Source organism: Phodopus roborovskii, unplaced genomic scaffold (genome assembly GCF_943737965.1).
Source record: "Phodopus roborovskii unplaced genomic scaffold, PHOROB, whole genome shotgun sequence".
Lineage (NCBI taxonomy): Eukaryota > Metazoa > Chordata > Mammalia > Rodentia > Cricetidae > Phodopus > Phodopus roborovskii.
The window spans coordinates 8,111,492-8,127,102 of NW_026126549.1; the positions used below are offsets into that span (position 1 = coordinate 8,111,492).

Consider the following 15,611-nt stretch of genomic DNA (forward strand, 5'->3'; position numbering starts at 1 on the left):
GACAATTATCAATATGAGAAATATAGCTAGACTAACCATCAAAATATACACATCAACCTGGTGTAGTCTTAGGCTATATGATTCCCCCCACCCCAATCTTCCTCTCCCACTTTTTCTCCCTCTCCCTAAGGTCTCAAGCAACTCAGGCTGATCTCGAATTCACTAATGTAGTTGAGGATGATCTTGAACTCCTGACCCTCCTGCCTCTATTTTTCAATTGTTAGAATTTCAGCCAAGTACTACTATGCCCAGAAAATAAATAAATAAATAAATAAATAAATAAATAAAATCGCACCTCATAAAAAGTATTGTTAATTATTTCAGCCATTTATCAAATCAGAATTTTTTTTCTATGAAATTACAAGAGCAAACAAGAAGACCAGGAGATAAAATTTCTATTTTCAGTTCTGTCTCTCCCTTCCTATAAAAACACAGGAAAGTCTCTTCTACTCTCATAGGGACTTAGATTCCACCTCCCCTACTCCCGCAGAACCTGGCTATAAAATAAAAGGGCTAAACAAGATGAATTCTAAGGGATCTCTTTTCTACATTTTTGAAAGTTTAAATATTTTTCCTTAAAAGAAACAAAATACCAAACAATACTTATCACTGGGAATGCTGACCATCAGTACAGAATCAGTTCTTACAGGATGGAGAATGTAGACTGTTTTAATCTTCCTTTCCAATCATTGGGGAGGGAGGCAACAGTAACATCTGGCACAGAGCAACAATAAGAGCCTGCCCTTGGCATGTAGTGTTCAGGGACTTTCACACACAATCAAGAAGTTCCAAAGATACCACAGAGTACACTAACAACACATACAATCTGACCAACTCAACACATTTGAAATGAAAAGACAACCAAAATACTTGGCAACATTTCACCCTTACATAAAATGCACTCACAGATCTGGCCTGGCATATTTTGTTGTACGACATCAAAACCCAAGAGCCAATCTCCCTCTGGTACAAAACATCTTCTACAAAACCAACATCTAAATTCAAGGGGGAAAAAATTCACTAGCATTAGGCCAGTGTGAGTTTAAAATGTGATATATTTTCTCATATTCCAAAATTTTCTTAGTGTGGATAAAATAAATTAAGACATAAGGCCAAGTGCAAGAAAATATCAGAACCCAGAGTGAGCATTTATATTGTTTAATATACATGATTTACATGATTAACGTTAACAGTTTAACTTGCAAAGAAAAAGTCCTTTTTCACAAAGGAAATTCCCAGGCTTTGCTCAATGATTTTAAATTTCCATAATGGAAACTCATTTTGAATGTTAAAAAAAGAAAAATACCCCATTTTTAATTGTGATTATGAAATACATTTCAAAGTAATAGAAGTATTAAGCTGGTTAATAAGTACTTCATAATCTAGACAAATAAGTCTTCCTTGAGAAGACATTGAAAGAAAAAAATGGCAGGAATGGAATAACTTAGACCCTAGACAGCTGCATGACACATACACAAACTACTGCAATACAGTACTCTTCTCCAATGATCATTTTATATTTCTGGAAAATAAATCAATTACCGTTGTCTAGACTACCGGAACAGCTTGAAAGCCTATCAATTTCTTTCTTCAATAAATGGGACTTAAATTACAAATAGTGAAATATATGGAAGTGCTTCATTGCAAGAGAAAAATCACGCAATATTAATTTCAAAATTCCCAGAGTGGACTTTTCTTCTAACCACACCAGTGACTCAACAGACACCGCAAGGTGCCAAGAAAAGAATCCATTAACAGGTTAAAAAAAAAAATGTTAAATATCACAGGGTAGATTTGTAAAGGTGAAAAACTCAGGCTACAATTACCTAGAAGGAATAGGGGTATTTTGCACTGTTAGCGTATGTGATAAGAGATACCATTTCCCCCACTTAACACCTCTTGGCACATCCTGAACGAGCGGGTGAGCAAATCTCAATAAACTGTATCTCAAGAAGTAACACAACAGGTAAAACCTAAAGGGACTTGCAAAATAAACATTTACAAGGCTGAACCATTCTTGAACTCTTATTAAAACCAAAAGAACAATTCTTGTTGCATTTTACCATGCACAGGATGCGCAACTCACTTGCAATGATCTGATAATATGTAATGTCCAGTAGCCCAACAGTTGGTTGGTTGGTTGGTTGGTTGATTTTGTTGTGTCTTTTTTTTTTTTTTTTTTTAATTGCATCCTCCAACCACAAGAGATCATCAGATGTGAAGCCTATGTGACACTATACACACACATAAAGTTGGTCACCGCAGGTCATACTTCCAATGAGATGGTGGGTAAAAAGATGTTTTTTCTGGTCCAAATTGTGGGGAAGGGGTAATACTGCGGTGCCTGCCTCATTCTACAAGATGAATTTCCCCAGAAAGAAGCCAATGAAAACTGCTCCAATCACAAGCAGAACAACAGGAAGAGGCGGAGTGTGACTCTGATTCAAGGACATGGAAGAGGCAAGCCAAGGCTTGTTGCGACTGGCTGCCTTTCTCAGCCTCAAGCCTTCATCCTGCTTGTCACTTTCTTCAGGTATTTCAAACACACACCTCAATTTCGAATCCATGAGTTCACTTGGGTTTGCCTCCTTCCACACGGCCCCCAGATCCGAAGTGTCCGAGGGAGCAAACACTGTCTGCACCATGAACTTGTGCTTGACTTCCTGGCTGGGGTCATAGCAGAAGGGCTGCAGCATGGCGGCCACAGTCACTGTGCAGCCTGGCTCGACGACGCCGCTGCTGGGACGTACGCAGTAGCAGCAAGGGCTGGTGCTCTTCACCTTGAAGCACACTTTCCTCTCTGACGGGTTGCGCAATTTAAGACGCCTGGTGACTACAGAGGTGAAGGGGCCTTTGAACTTGAGGACCTTGGGCGGGTTGAGGACCAGGATCTGCCGGAGCTTCTCCGGGGCGCGGGAGGCGGACGCCATGGGGACAGGAGCGGGCGACGGTTCGCGACCCCAAGTATCCGCGTCACAACCGCCTTGGCCACGCCCGTCCCCATCCTGGACAACCCGGGACCCTGGATTTTATACCACTGTGTGGGAGAGGTGATTTGATAATAGGAGATTTGTAAAATCATGCCTCGGAGATAAACATGGATCATTGAGCTTCAACAGCCAAAGAACTGTAACGTAACATCCCTTAAAATAATTATTTACCTGTCTTGAGCCCCAACACCTTGGTGGGAGGAGGGCCCGTTCGTGTGTGTTAAAACTGAGGTACATGAAGCGCCATCTGAAATCTATTCTCCCACCCTCCCCAACTCTCCACACAGTGATGATAATGTTCCTTTAAAAGTTTTTTTTTTCCTTGAACATTAAGAAAATGTGGGAAAACACACTGCATTAAAACATTTAACAGTTCTCACCATTGTTAGGTGTATGATTTAGTGGCAATAAGCAAATTTACCCTCTTTTCCATTATTGCAGGGGCACCTCCACCCTAGACCCTGCATTGGATAGATTTTGTCACCAACTTGACATAACCTAGAATCATGTGAGAAGAGTCTCAACTGATTGTCCCATGATCACTTATGTGAGAGACCATTAATGGTTGATGTGATAGGACCCATCCATAGGCCTGTGGGCCTGGACTGTGTAAGAAATCTAGCTAAGCACCTGCCTGGAGTTCCTACCCCAACTTTCCTCAATAATGGACAGGACACCTGGAAGCATAAGCTAAAATATACCCTTCCGCCTCTAAATGGCTTCTGGTCATGGTGTTTATCCCAGCAACAGAAAGAATCTGGTTTAAAGAGAAACCTATGGGCATTATTACCTTTCTTGGAACTTTACATACATCTTCCACTAACAGACTATCCTCTCAAGAGGTGGCATTTACACTGAAGGAATGTATCAGTTTTCAGGCCCGAGAGACAACGAACAGAGAAGTTCAGAAGTCCTTCCTATCGCTTTTCCCTCCTAGAGAACAGCATGGCAGAGTGCATCAGACCCTTGAAAACATCACATCACACAAAGCCCCAGTTGTGGTTTAAGGAAGTCACAAGAAACGTTCAATGGTGTGATCATAACCAGGGTGGGAGCTTAGAGGGGAAGAGGAGGGATTTGGATTTCACTGAAGGTTGGAGCCTTAGCAGAGCAAGGGTCAGCTGACAATTGACTCATTTTTGTCCTGCATCCTTCAGTTAAAGCAAATGAAAAGTATGTCTCCTTGAGCTTCCCCAGCCTGTGTCACCCACCAGCACTAGCACCCCTAGGCAGCCTCAACCTCATCCCATCTCATCTCTTATGGCAAGGTCTGGTGATCAAATAAAGATAGAAGGTGCAGGTCTATGTTCTGGGTCACTAGGTCAAGTCTAATAAGGCTGGAGCCACAGGATGTCCTCCCAGAGTAAACAGGCAGGAGGCTTCCAGGCAACATGGATGGCCAATTCCTGCCAAACCAGGGGTTCAGCCAGGAGTGACTGCTATACAGATTGACAACTCAATCTAGAGCAAAAAGAAGGGGAGCAGAACACAGACAGCAGTTCGGCCAGGCATGGTGCCACATGCCTGTAAGGCCCACCACTTGGGAGCTGAAGGCAGAATTAGGAGTTCAATATCATCCTCAGATACATAGCCAGTGTGAGGCCAGCCTAGGTCACTATAGATTATGTCTCAAAATAAGAACAAAATTCAAAACAATAATGAGAAAGGGGGGGAGGGAGAAGAGGAGGAGGAGTCATGTCCAGAAGTACTGCTTCCACTTTTTGAAGTTGCTACATCCTCTGGTTAGCAATTGCTTAATTCTCTTAATGTGTTCTTCCTTGCTTGTCTCTCACTTCTCCTAAACACTCTAGTATAGAGTACACACATCCATTCAAAAGCCCATGGCACAGCCACAAAGTTAGATGTTCATCATAAACTTTTATTATCTGAAAACATGCAACCTTGTAATAGCCTCCTGCATAGTCACAAGTTCTAAATGCCCTCAGTCCACTCAGAAGGGACCAAAAACAGTTGGATCCAAAGCAATGCCTAAGCTGTCGAGGTCACAAGCTGGGCTCTTCACCCTCCTGTACCAAGGAGCTGAAACATCCATTGCTATTGGGTGGCAAGCATTATTTCCTTAATAGGCATGAGCTCATAGCACAGGTCTCATAATACAAGTGATTGGGGCTGGCCAGATGGCTCAGTGGTTGAGAACACTGATTGCTCTTCAGAGGACACAGATTAAATTCCCAGCACTTACGTGGCACCTCACAACTGTCTATAACTCCAAGATCTGACGCCCTCACACAGACATATACCAATGTACATAAAATAAAAATAATTTTTTTAATTAAAAAAAGAATACAGTGATTGGGGAACTTTGCTTGTTAAGGCTTTGGTTTCTGGTTGATAGGACTCCCGCTATAAGTGAAAAAGCAAAGAAAAATGTATTGTCTACAGGAAATGAACGTTTCAAGAGTGAATAGCTGGATCCATAATTCAGATCAAATGATGTTACAACTAAATCCACTTCTCTCTTGCTAAATGCTCATCGAATTTCACTTATTTTGGCTCTGTTTTCAGAACACTGGTAGACTTCTGCCTCCCCAAGAAAATTAGAGAAAATATAGACACATTTTCTCTCCAGAAAAGGAGAGCATTTTGCCCCCTACAGCTTCATTATAGTATAATTGGCAAATTTTTTTTTAAAAAAAGTATGCATTATGGCATGGAATGTTTTGATGTATATACATGTTAAGTTACTAAGTCAGACTAATCAACTCACCACATCACATACTTAGCATTTTATGATTTCTTTTTTAATTTTTGTTGAGCTGGATTCTTGCTCCGTGACCCTTGAACTCATGACCCTTTCAGGTGTCCACTACTGCAACCAGCTTGCAATGCCTTTAGATTTTAAGTTAAATATAGTCTATTTCTACTTTTTCTCTTGTTTTTAAGTCATGCTCATAAAATACTGTCCAGGCCAATCATTGCCAAGGACACTTACCCCTATATATTTTAATAATTTTACAGTTTCCAACCTCACATTTTAGAGACACATTTAATCCATTCAAGTTGACTTCTGCACACAAGATGGATGTCTTAAGACCACTTATAAGACTACCTTTTCTCCTTTTTTTTTTAATCTTTAATTCTATGTGTTTGTCTGGGTGGGGTTATGTGCACATGGGTACAGTACCTTCAGAGGAGGCCAGAGGTGGCTGAAAATTCAGGAGTTAAAGTTACAGGCTACTGTGAACCACCCAGCGTTGAGTCCTCTGCAAGAACAGTGCATGTTAACTGCTAAGCCATCTCTCCACCCCCCCACCCCACCCCAGACTATCCTTTCTTTATGTATAGTCACTGACACCTTTGCCACTTTTGTTAAAGATCAGCTGATGGTAAACTCACAAATTTATTCCCAGCTCTCTATTCTCCTCCATTGATCTATGTGTGTAATTTCATGCTGTGCCATGCTGCTTTGATTGCTATAGCTTCATAGAGGATCTTTAACTTTCTTCTTTTTAATCAAGTTTGTCTTAGATATCCAGGGTCTTTTGCGTTTTATATGAATTTTAGGATTATTTCCTATTTCTGTGGAAAATACTGAAATGTTATAGGGATCACACTAATTATCTAGATTGTGATGAGCTATGTGGGCATTTCAATAATAACAACTGTCTCAATCCATGAATGTGCTATACTATCCATTTGTGTCTTGAGTTTCATTTCATCACAGTTGTATAGTGTGGGTTTACAGACTGTTTACCTCCTTGGTTGAATGCAATCCTCAGGATTTTTGTTGTTGTTAGTTTTGTTTTTCTCTTTTTTCCAATGTTACTAAAATAGCACTTTTCGTTTGTGCCTTTTGTGGAGAGTTCTGTTTTAGTTCATAAAAGGACACTGACTCTTGTATGTTGATTACGTTCCTTCCAGTATTGCTGAATTTGTTTAGGCCTGTGTTTTGGTGGCGTATTTCCAGTTAGTTTTCCAGAGATACACCCATGTCTTCTGCAAACAGCAGTCTACTTTTTCTTTCTTTCCCATTTGGGTCCCCTCCCCTTTCTTCTTTGAAGCCCCATCAGTTCCAGGTAGATTCATGTTGGAACTTGCTTAAGGTATACTCAGAATAAGTACTTTCCAGCAAATCACATGACTTGAGAGATGAAATACACTGATGGTCAAGTTTAGTAGGAAGCCCTTCTCCAGCTACTCAACGATTTGAGGTGATATCTCCAGGGGAAAGAAGGAAGGATGGAGGTGAGACAAAACATTAGCTGTCCTCCACCAGGGTGTGCCATCTTCTTGTGTAACAATGACTAGTAAAATATGAACAAGGACACCTCAAGAGCCAGTGGCTACAAAGTCCAGTCAGTAGACCATAGCCTAAAGGGTTTAGGGAAGGGGTAGAAACAGTTTTCACAATTGTTCATGTTGGAGTTGAGTCATCATACCTCCTAAATGAGGAACTAACTTTAGGAAAAAGAGCCTCAACTAACTTTAGGGAAAGAGCCTTATGTGAACAGGTGGATTTCAAAAGGCTTCATGCTTCCTGGGAAATGCGCAGGATTTAGACTGAAACCTGGAAAAGAAGGTCATCCACTCAGATCTGTGTGAAGACAGGAAAGGGAGATCATGGCAGAAGAAAACTCAAAGGTCCCGAGTGAAAGAAGCCTACAGGAGAGGAGGCAGCAAAGGAATTTGAGTCTCTAGATCAGTGGTTCTCAATCTGTGGGTTGAGAGCCCTTTCAGAGGGTCAAATGACCCTTTCACAGGAGTCACCTAAGACCATCAGAAAACAGATATTTACATTGTGATTACATAACAGTAGCACAATTACAGTTATGAAGTAGCAATGAAAATATTTTATGGTTGGGGGTCACCACAACATGAGGAACTGTATTAAAGGGCTACAGCATTAGGAAGGTTGAGAACCACTGCTCTAGACCCACTCCCTATCACTGAAGTTAGCAATGTGTCTTTCCATCTTTCTTTTCCCCATATGGATCTGATTTGTAGACAGTGTATTTACATCTTCAGTATTCTGGGGCTGGAGAGATGGCTCAGCAGTTAAGAACCCTTTCCCAGATGGCCTATTCCCAGCACAAATATGGTAACTCAAGGCTATCTGTCACTCTAATTCCAGGGAACTGAACAATCTCTTCTGAACTCTGTAGGCATCAGGCACCCATGTTATGCCCAGACATACATGCAGGCAAAACACTCAAACATAGAAAATAAAATTTAAAAATCTAACAAAATGTTGTCAATATTCAATTCTGCCTTGGCTTAAATACGTAGAGGTGCCCCCTTCTTCTCCCCACCCCATCTGATTTATACACAAGAGCAGTGTTTGAGCTGTATCAGCCCAAGAGCTGTATGCAGGGAAGCATTCCAGTCAGTGCTTGGCACAGTAGACAGAAACAAGCTGGAAAGGAATTGTGTGAGTTTCCCTGTTTGGTGGCTGCCACAGCTCAGGTCTGCATCTTTTCATCACAGGTTTAAAATTGCCAAAAGGCAGGAGTCAAGCCAGGATACCTGTTCTAGTTAGGGTTACTATTGTGCTGATGAAGCACCATGACCAACACACCTTGGGGAGGAAAGGGTTTATTTGGCTTACACTTCCACACCACTGTTCATCATTGAAGGAAGTGATAGGAGCAGATGCAAAGGCCATGGAGGGATGCTGCTCACTGGCTTGATCCTCATGGTTTGCTCAGTCTGCTTTCTTATAGAGCCCAGGACCAGCAGCCCAGGGGTGGCCCCACCCTCAGTGGACTGGTCCCTCCCCCATCAATCACTAATTAATAAAATACCCTACAGCCTTGGGTACAGCTCCATCTTAAAGAAGCATTTTCTCAATTGAGGTTCCCTCCTCTCTAATGACTCTAGCCTGTGTCAAGTTAACATAAAACTATCCAGCACAATTCTTATTTCTAGGTGATACAGAGGTGGTTATGGATCTTGTGAATATACATGAGCATTAGTAGTCAACAAGAAGAGAGCAAAGCCTGGAGGAGAGGAACAGCACAGGGAAGGGGTGGAGAAGAAAGCGCTAACGTAAAAGCTGACAGCAAGTAGGGGCATCAGTCTGAGAAGAGCCACAGGTCTGCAACCAGAAAGGCCTCAGTGTGTGCCCTCCACTGACCAACTGCAGGGCACACCTTAACCTCTTTAATCTGCAAGTTTCTCATCAACAAAACAAAGACATGGAAGCATCTGTTGGACTGTAAGAATCAATAATAAAAACAACAAAAAGCAAACAAAGTTAAGTGTCTGGGACTTCAGATGTTCAGTGACTTCCCATTGTGACTCCTTCGACAGATTAACTCCATTGGGCTGTAATTTCATTGTGTATAAAACAGAAATAATAAAAGAAAAAACACATAGGCTGTAGTGAGGACTGAATTACATAATGCACAAATAAGCTCAACACTGTCTGGAACAAGTGGACAGTCATCAAGTACTAATGATGTGATGGCAGACTGATGGTACTAATTGGTGTAGTTATGCCCTGTCAGGCACATAGGACAAGCAGAAATGGCTGACACATGAAGCAGAGATGCTGTTAGAATCCCTAAGACAAGAGCCTTCAGAGTACATAATGTGTTGTTCCAAAACTGTCACCAAGTTGGGCACTGTGGAGCATGCCATTAAGCCCAGCACTTGGGAGTTTGAGGCAAGTGGATCTCAGTGACTTCAAGGCTGACCTGGTCTAAATAGAAAGTTCCTGGCCAGCCAGCGCTACAAAGTGAGAACCTGGCTCAAAAACAAACAAACAAACCAGCAATAATAATTACAACAACCAAAGATGTCATCAAGGATCTATCCTCTTTTCTATCTTCACTCTCCTCATGTTGCTGTTTCCCAACTGGGGTGGTTCCCCAAGGAAGCAAGATGGCCACATCCTGATAACCTATACAGCCGTCACCACTGGTGGGAAATGGGAAGGAAGTGATCACCCCTTTAAAAAAGTGGACTGCACCATGAATTTGTGTGTCATCTTTGCATAGGTGCCATGCTCATCTTTTCTGTTTCATCCCAATTAGTATATGCTTCAGTCTCAGATGGAACAAAAAGGAGAGAGACAGTAAAGAACCAGCATGCATCACTCTCGGCTTCCTGACTGTAGATGCAATGTGATCATTCACTTGATGCTATTGTCATGCCTTTCTCTTGGTGACAGATTGTCCCTTCTAACTATGGGTCAAAATAAGCTCATCTTCCCTCTAGCTACTCTTGCAAGTATTTTGTCACCACAATGCAAAAGATAACTAATATAGTGGTGTTCTTAAGAGTCTATGGGACCAGTCAGATAGCTCAGAGGTAAGGGTGCTTGCTGCCAGGCCTGATAATCTGGGTCCAATCCCTGGAACCCAAATGGCAGAATGAGAGATCTGACTTCCCTTGACTGTCTTCTGGATTCCATGAGTGAGCTGTTAGCACGTGTATCACACAATCTCACACACACAAATAAAATTTTTAAGAACCTATGGAGTCACAAAGCATCAAACTGAATCTGTGGCTCTGCCCATAACTATGAAAGCTCTGCAGATGATTTACTCAAAGCCTTCATTTCCACACAGAAAAAGGCCATCTAAAGAATGCTTGAGAACAAAACCAAGCCACAAACAGTAAGTGCTCAGTAGATAGGCGCCATCTCTGCTCATCTATGCTGTGCAGATGGCAGAGGTCTGCAGATGCTGCCTCAGCAGAGCCTTTCCCATCATGTGAGAGCATATTCTGATAGAATAAGGGAAGACACCAGAACTGCTGTAGAGACAACAGGATTCTGACTCTTCCACAGGAGTTACAACATCTCAGGAAAGTTAATAAATCACCTTGCACTTTAGTTTTTTCACCTGCAAAATGGAGCAGTAGCTCATTAAATTATGAAGAATAAACAAGCTAATTCGGAGCCTGAGGGTAAATTGTGAGTCAAGGTCAAAGACTGTTGATGGCTTCCTGTTTTCATCACACAGACGCAGGAGCTCTCTTACACTTCTTACTCACTTCAAAGGTCACTACTAGACCAACAGCAAAAACTGGGAACAAGTCATGGTCCATCCCTGGACAGCCACAAGTCTATTCAGTAGCATCAAAGTTCCCACCATTCCGTCCAAGGATGAGAGGCTCCAAACACAAGATTCTGAAGACCAAACCTAACCTGTATTCTAAGATGTTGCACTTACTGGGTCTTCTGATCCAGACTGTGATAGGTCTCTTACTGCCCAAGCTTTTCCTTGGTTCTTTTGGCAGGAACTTTTCCTGTCGGTCACTCCTTACCTTAATCTCTATGATCTGTTTTTCCCAGAAATCTTTTATGCACCACTATTAATCATCTCTTAAGAATGCTTCATATTTCTATTATAGAATGGTGCTAAATGTGCAGGTGTTTTTCTTTTTAATTTTTAACACAGCCCATGGGGACTGGGACTGAACCAGCAAAGCTAAATAATTATAGAATATTGAAAAGCACTTATTAGAGACAATATTGAGCTATTGACATTTACTCAACTCAGCCTAGTCCTAATCCTGTCTCAAACTAAAAAGAGCATCCTGAGCACTGCTGAGAATCCCCCATGGGTCCTCTCTGCTCACTACAGCTCCTCTACAACAAATGCCCACCTGAGGGCCCCAAATGCAAACGGTGGTGGTTTGATCACTCTCAAAAAGCTGGGGCCACATGGGCAGGGAACTCTAGGATCCCAGCACCCAGAATATCATCTAAAGGGGTGGGCATGTGTTCTGGGTGGACAAAGGTGAAGTCATTGATCAACATGAGACCTATTAAAGCCCAACCCCTCTTACTTGGTTCTAGGATAGACACTGCTTCATCCTGGCTTTTGTTTTCTTTCCTGGGTCCATGAAACAGAACTAAAAAAAGAATCTGCCAAGGTCTTCAGATCAGATATCTTCCTAACTTTAAAGCAACAACTATTGAGACTGTCTGACCTTAATTTGGTGTTTATTTATACTAGGCCTGGAAACATAGTTTCTGCCAAACATGCTCAAAAGAAAACAAATCTCCAGACAACATCCGTTTCCCCTTTCTTTCCTCTTCCTTCTCCTCCTTCCCTCTTCCTCCTTTTTGTTTTGTTTATGTGTCAAAACCCAAAAAAGGGAGGGATGCAACAGAGAAGGAATTTGGAACACCATGGAATTCACCTGTCATAGTCCAATCAGTTGCTATAACAACATCCCAGAGACAGTTCTGGAAACAACAACAACAACAACAACAACAATAATAATAATAATAAAAACAAAAATGTCAATGTGCTAGCTGATTCCATTTCTGATGAGTGCTTTCTTCCTAGCTGAGTCTTTACTTGATGTGTAAGTTTTGTGACTAAGGGGAGTTTTTCAGTGTCTGATCTTAAAGGATACTAACACAAAATGGATCTGGGCCCCATCCTTACTGCCCCATTTTATAATAATTCCTTCTGTATTAGCCCTATTTCCAGAGATTTAGACTCTAGGGGTTGAGATTTTGAACCTAGGAGAAATATTCGATCTATAATTCTGGGTTTGTTTTGTTTCTATTCATTAAAAAGAGATTCAAGCACTGAGAAATTGTATCTGTCTATATCTTATACCTCTTTAAGGATTTATACATTGGTAGTGGTTGACAAGGGGGAAGTCACTTTCTCCACTATTATAGACACTGGTAGGCTTATAAGCATGCCTCCACCCATGATCCTCTAAGATACTGAAATAAAACTGGACTCCCATTCCCCCCCCCCGCAAAAAAAAAAAAAAAAACATGAAAATGGAAGAGAAGCTGTTTAGGAAGAAAGTGATCAGAATGAGTGGGGAAGAAGGCAAGAAAAGCGTGAATATATTGAATATATTATTTCACATATGAAAATAATTTCCCTGATTATGCATAATTAATTAACAATATTGAAAACACATTGAGTGAAAAATCACACTCATGTGCAACAAGCAAAGGAAGAAAACTAGCTTTTAGAAAAAGCAGCCTGATGCACTGACTTACAACAATGACCAAGACTGCACTATAGAGTGGGACAAGCGGGTGCATGAACACTGATGAACCACATGTGTCAAAGAGGAGTTACACATGCATCCAGACATGTGTGCGTGTGTGCGCGTGCGTATGTGTTCTCAGGGAAAGATTATGTGGACAAATGGATCAAAGGCGACAGGGCCTGCTGGTTGGAGGGATACTTGACACCTTTCTTTGCTGCAATTCCTTCTGAAAGAGCAACTGTGAACATGAGGGAAACAAGCATATAGGTGTGCCCTGGGAAGCTATAAAAGAGCTACATGTACAGAAAGATAAACCCATTGCTGCAAACCCACAGCAGAACTGTATGCTGATTCCGCCGTTGCTGTCCTACATGGCTAAACCTACCACTGCAGTATTGCATAGCTAGACCTACCAATGAAGTACTGCATGGCTGAACCCACCATGTCTGGAATCAGCTCAAGAACTTGCTATTTCTAAGGCTTCGAGTTCATTCCACCTCTTTCTGACTCTGAGATATAACTGACCAGGGAGTTAGGATATTTAAAGTGACCAAGAGAGAAAATAGTATCATAACACTTTTTGATACAGTGACACTGGGCAAGACATAAGAAGCAGCTTTGGTCAATTTTGTGAAATTTTCTTCTATATGCCCAGAAACACGGAAGAACAGATCTACCAGGAAAAAAAAAAAGAAAATTCAAGGCACAGTAAACGTGAACAAGGGCTGATTAAAGAGAAATGAAAATCTACGTGCTCCCAAAGGAGAATTCAAATTATTATTCTATTAACCGAACATTACTATAATGGCAAGATTAAGAATTGCAAGTAGTCAGCATTCTGGATTTGTCTAAGTAAATGCTTTGTTTATTTTGGTGGCAAGGATTAAATCCAGAGCCTTCTACATGGTAAGTACATACTCAACCATTGAGCGACATTCCTAGCTCCAAGCACCTGCATTTTAACCGGTGTTTGAAGAAAACAGGAAATCCTTCAAGACTGCTTGAATAATCCTCTTAATAGACCAGCTTTTAAAATTGTTTAAAATATAAAATGAGGATTAAAAGCCACCTGGTGCTTAGCTCAGGGCATAAAGAATGTTTTCAGAAAGTTAGACATGAATGCCTGATGTCTATCTATCACCACACTCGATACCCAGTGCTTTCTAGCAATTGCTTGTTAAGAAAAATCACTATGTTTTGAGTTCGGTGTTATCCTCTTGCCTCACAAGAAACCTACCCTGGTACATCAGCCTTCATCATTCCACAGAAGAAAAACAGGACAGGAGAAAAGCAGAGCTGAAAGTATGGGTTTCACTTGCCAGGAACTGGAGAAAGGGCAGCAACTGTGTTTGCTACCCACTTTCTAAAAGGCATCCCACATCTAAAAGGCAAATCAGTGAGGCACATATCCTTATTCTCTGTCTTCCCAGTATGAAAGCGGGAAGCTCCTGCCTCCAGCCCTCAGTTGCTGTGTTGGGATGAAATGGTGGGGGAGTGCTGACAGGGTGTTCAAATCCCTGTCTGGCTCCTAACCTCACTTCTATTGGGGCCAACCTAATTCCACACCTGGCCTATATACCCTGGTGCTCGAGTTAATTTGTAAGACTGCCCTACATTTTCCTTTAGAGGGCAACTATTTGAAGGCACTTCGTCATCAGGGCACAAACATCTTTTCTAAACGAGGTCTGTTTCTGCTAATTAAGGAAGACTGAGCACAGGAAGAAGCCAGGAGGGCAATCTCTGACTCACTCCGTGGCTTCATTTGTGCAAATGGACCATGGGGGTTCAAAGGAAAAGCAAAGATAAAAAGGTTGGCATCGTTACTGGGCTTGTTAGGAAACATTTGGACATGGATTCTGTCTGACCTAGAAGCAAGGTCTCTTTCCACAAACTCATCTAAAACAAGTCTGCCTCCTCTCTCTCCCAAAGTGTCCCCAAAGCCACAAAAATGTCAACTCGAATATTCCAGAACACCTCTTCCCCTTGGCAGAGAAGGACCAGAGCTGTCTAATTCTGGGTGTAACAGTTGGCATGCAATTAAAACTATATTTATATGGGCCTTGGAAGAGAATAATTTATTTATGGGTAAATTAAGATCATTGCAATACAAACATGCTCCCACAAACCAGGAATTAGCTTTGCTCCCCCAGGGACTGTGAGAACTCTGCCATCTTTTACAACATGGAGCTTATTGTCTAAAAACAAGCAAAACATCAGGTATCTCTACTGTCTGAAAACGGATCTGGAGTCCACTTTTCAAAATCTGTTCCAAATGTTGCAGCATTTTAGTATTCATAATGACTCAGGCAAGTTGATTTTTTTCTCTCTCTCTCTTTTCCTAAAAAGCCACAAAATTATACTGGTGCTAAAGTTCATACTTAGTATTTTTGCTTATAGTCCCGCCCCACCCCCACCCATGGCCAGAGATGTAAACTGGAGTAGATGACAAGTCTACACAGTGGTTTATTTTATGTCATGGGTTTTCTAAAATAGAATGGAGGAAAGCACGCCCTCATGTTTAAATGAGGAATGAAACAAAAATAAACAAAATTGTCCGTAGTGAGGCCATTATCCTATAAGAATAGAACCATGCCCACATTCCTCTCTGCTGATTCAGCATTGACTTTAACTTCTTTAAAAACTTCCCAATCTAATCAGAGTATTTCTCCATCCCCAACACAGTGA

At 41.5% G+C, this 15,611-nt stretch overlaps 1 protein-coding gene and 1 non-coding gene across 2 annotated transcripts; both read right to left on the bottom strand.

The window, feature by feature from the left end:
* Positions 1 to 2,300: 2,300 nt before the first annotated feature.
* On the bottom strand, positions 2,301 to 2,988 carry LOC127234077 (vesicle-associated membrane protein-associated protein A). The gene has a single exon (XM_051200801.1). The coding sequence runs from the start codon at positions 2,928 to 2,930 to the stop codon at positions 2,355 to 2,357; it is 576 nt and encodes a 191-aa protein (XP_051056758.1). The 5' UTR covers positions 2,931 to 2,988; the 3' UTR covers positions 2,301 to 2,354.
* Positions 2,989 to 9,904: 6,916 nt separating this feature from the next.
* On the bottom strand, positions 9,905 to 10,008 carry LOC127234328 (U6 spliceosomal RNA). The gene has a single exon (XR_007835569.1). It is a non-coding gene; the product is annotated as a U6 spliceosomal RNA (small nuclear RNA).
* Positions 10,009 to 15,611: the final 5,603 nt, after the last annotated feature.

Excerpts from the sequence above, each read along its gene's own strand:
- LOC127234077 (XM_051200801.1), bottom strand. The coding sequence starts at position 2,930 with ATGGCGTCCGCCTCCCGCGCCCCGGAGAAGCTCCGGCAGATCCTGGTC.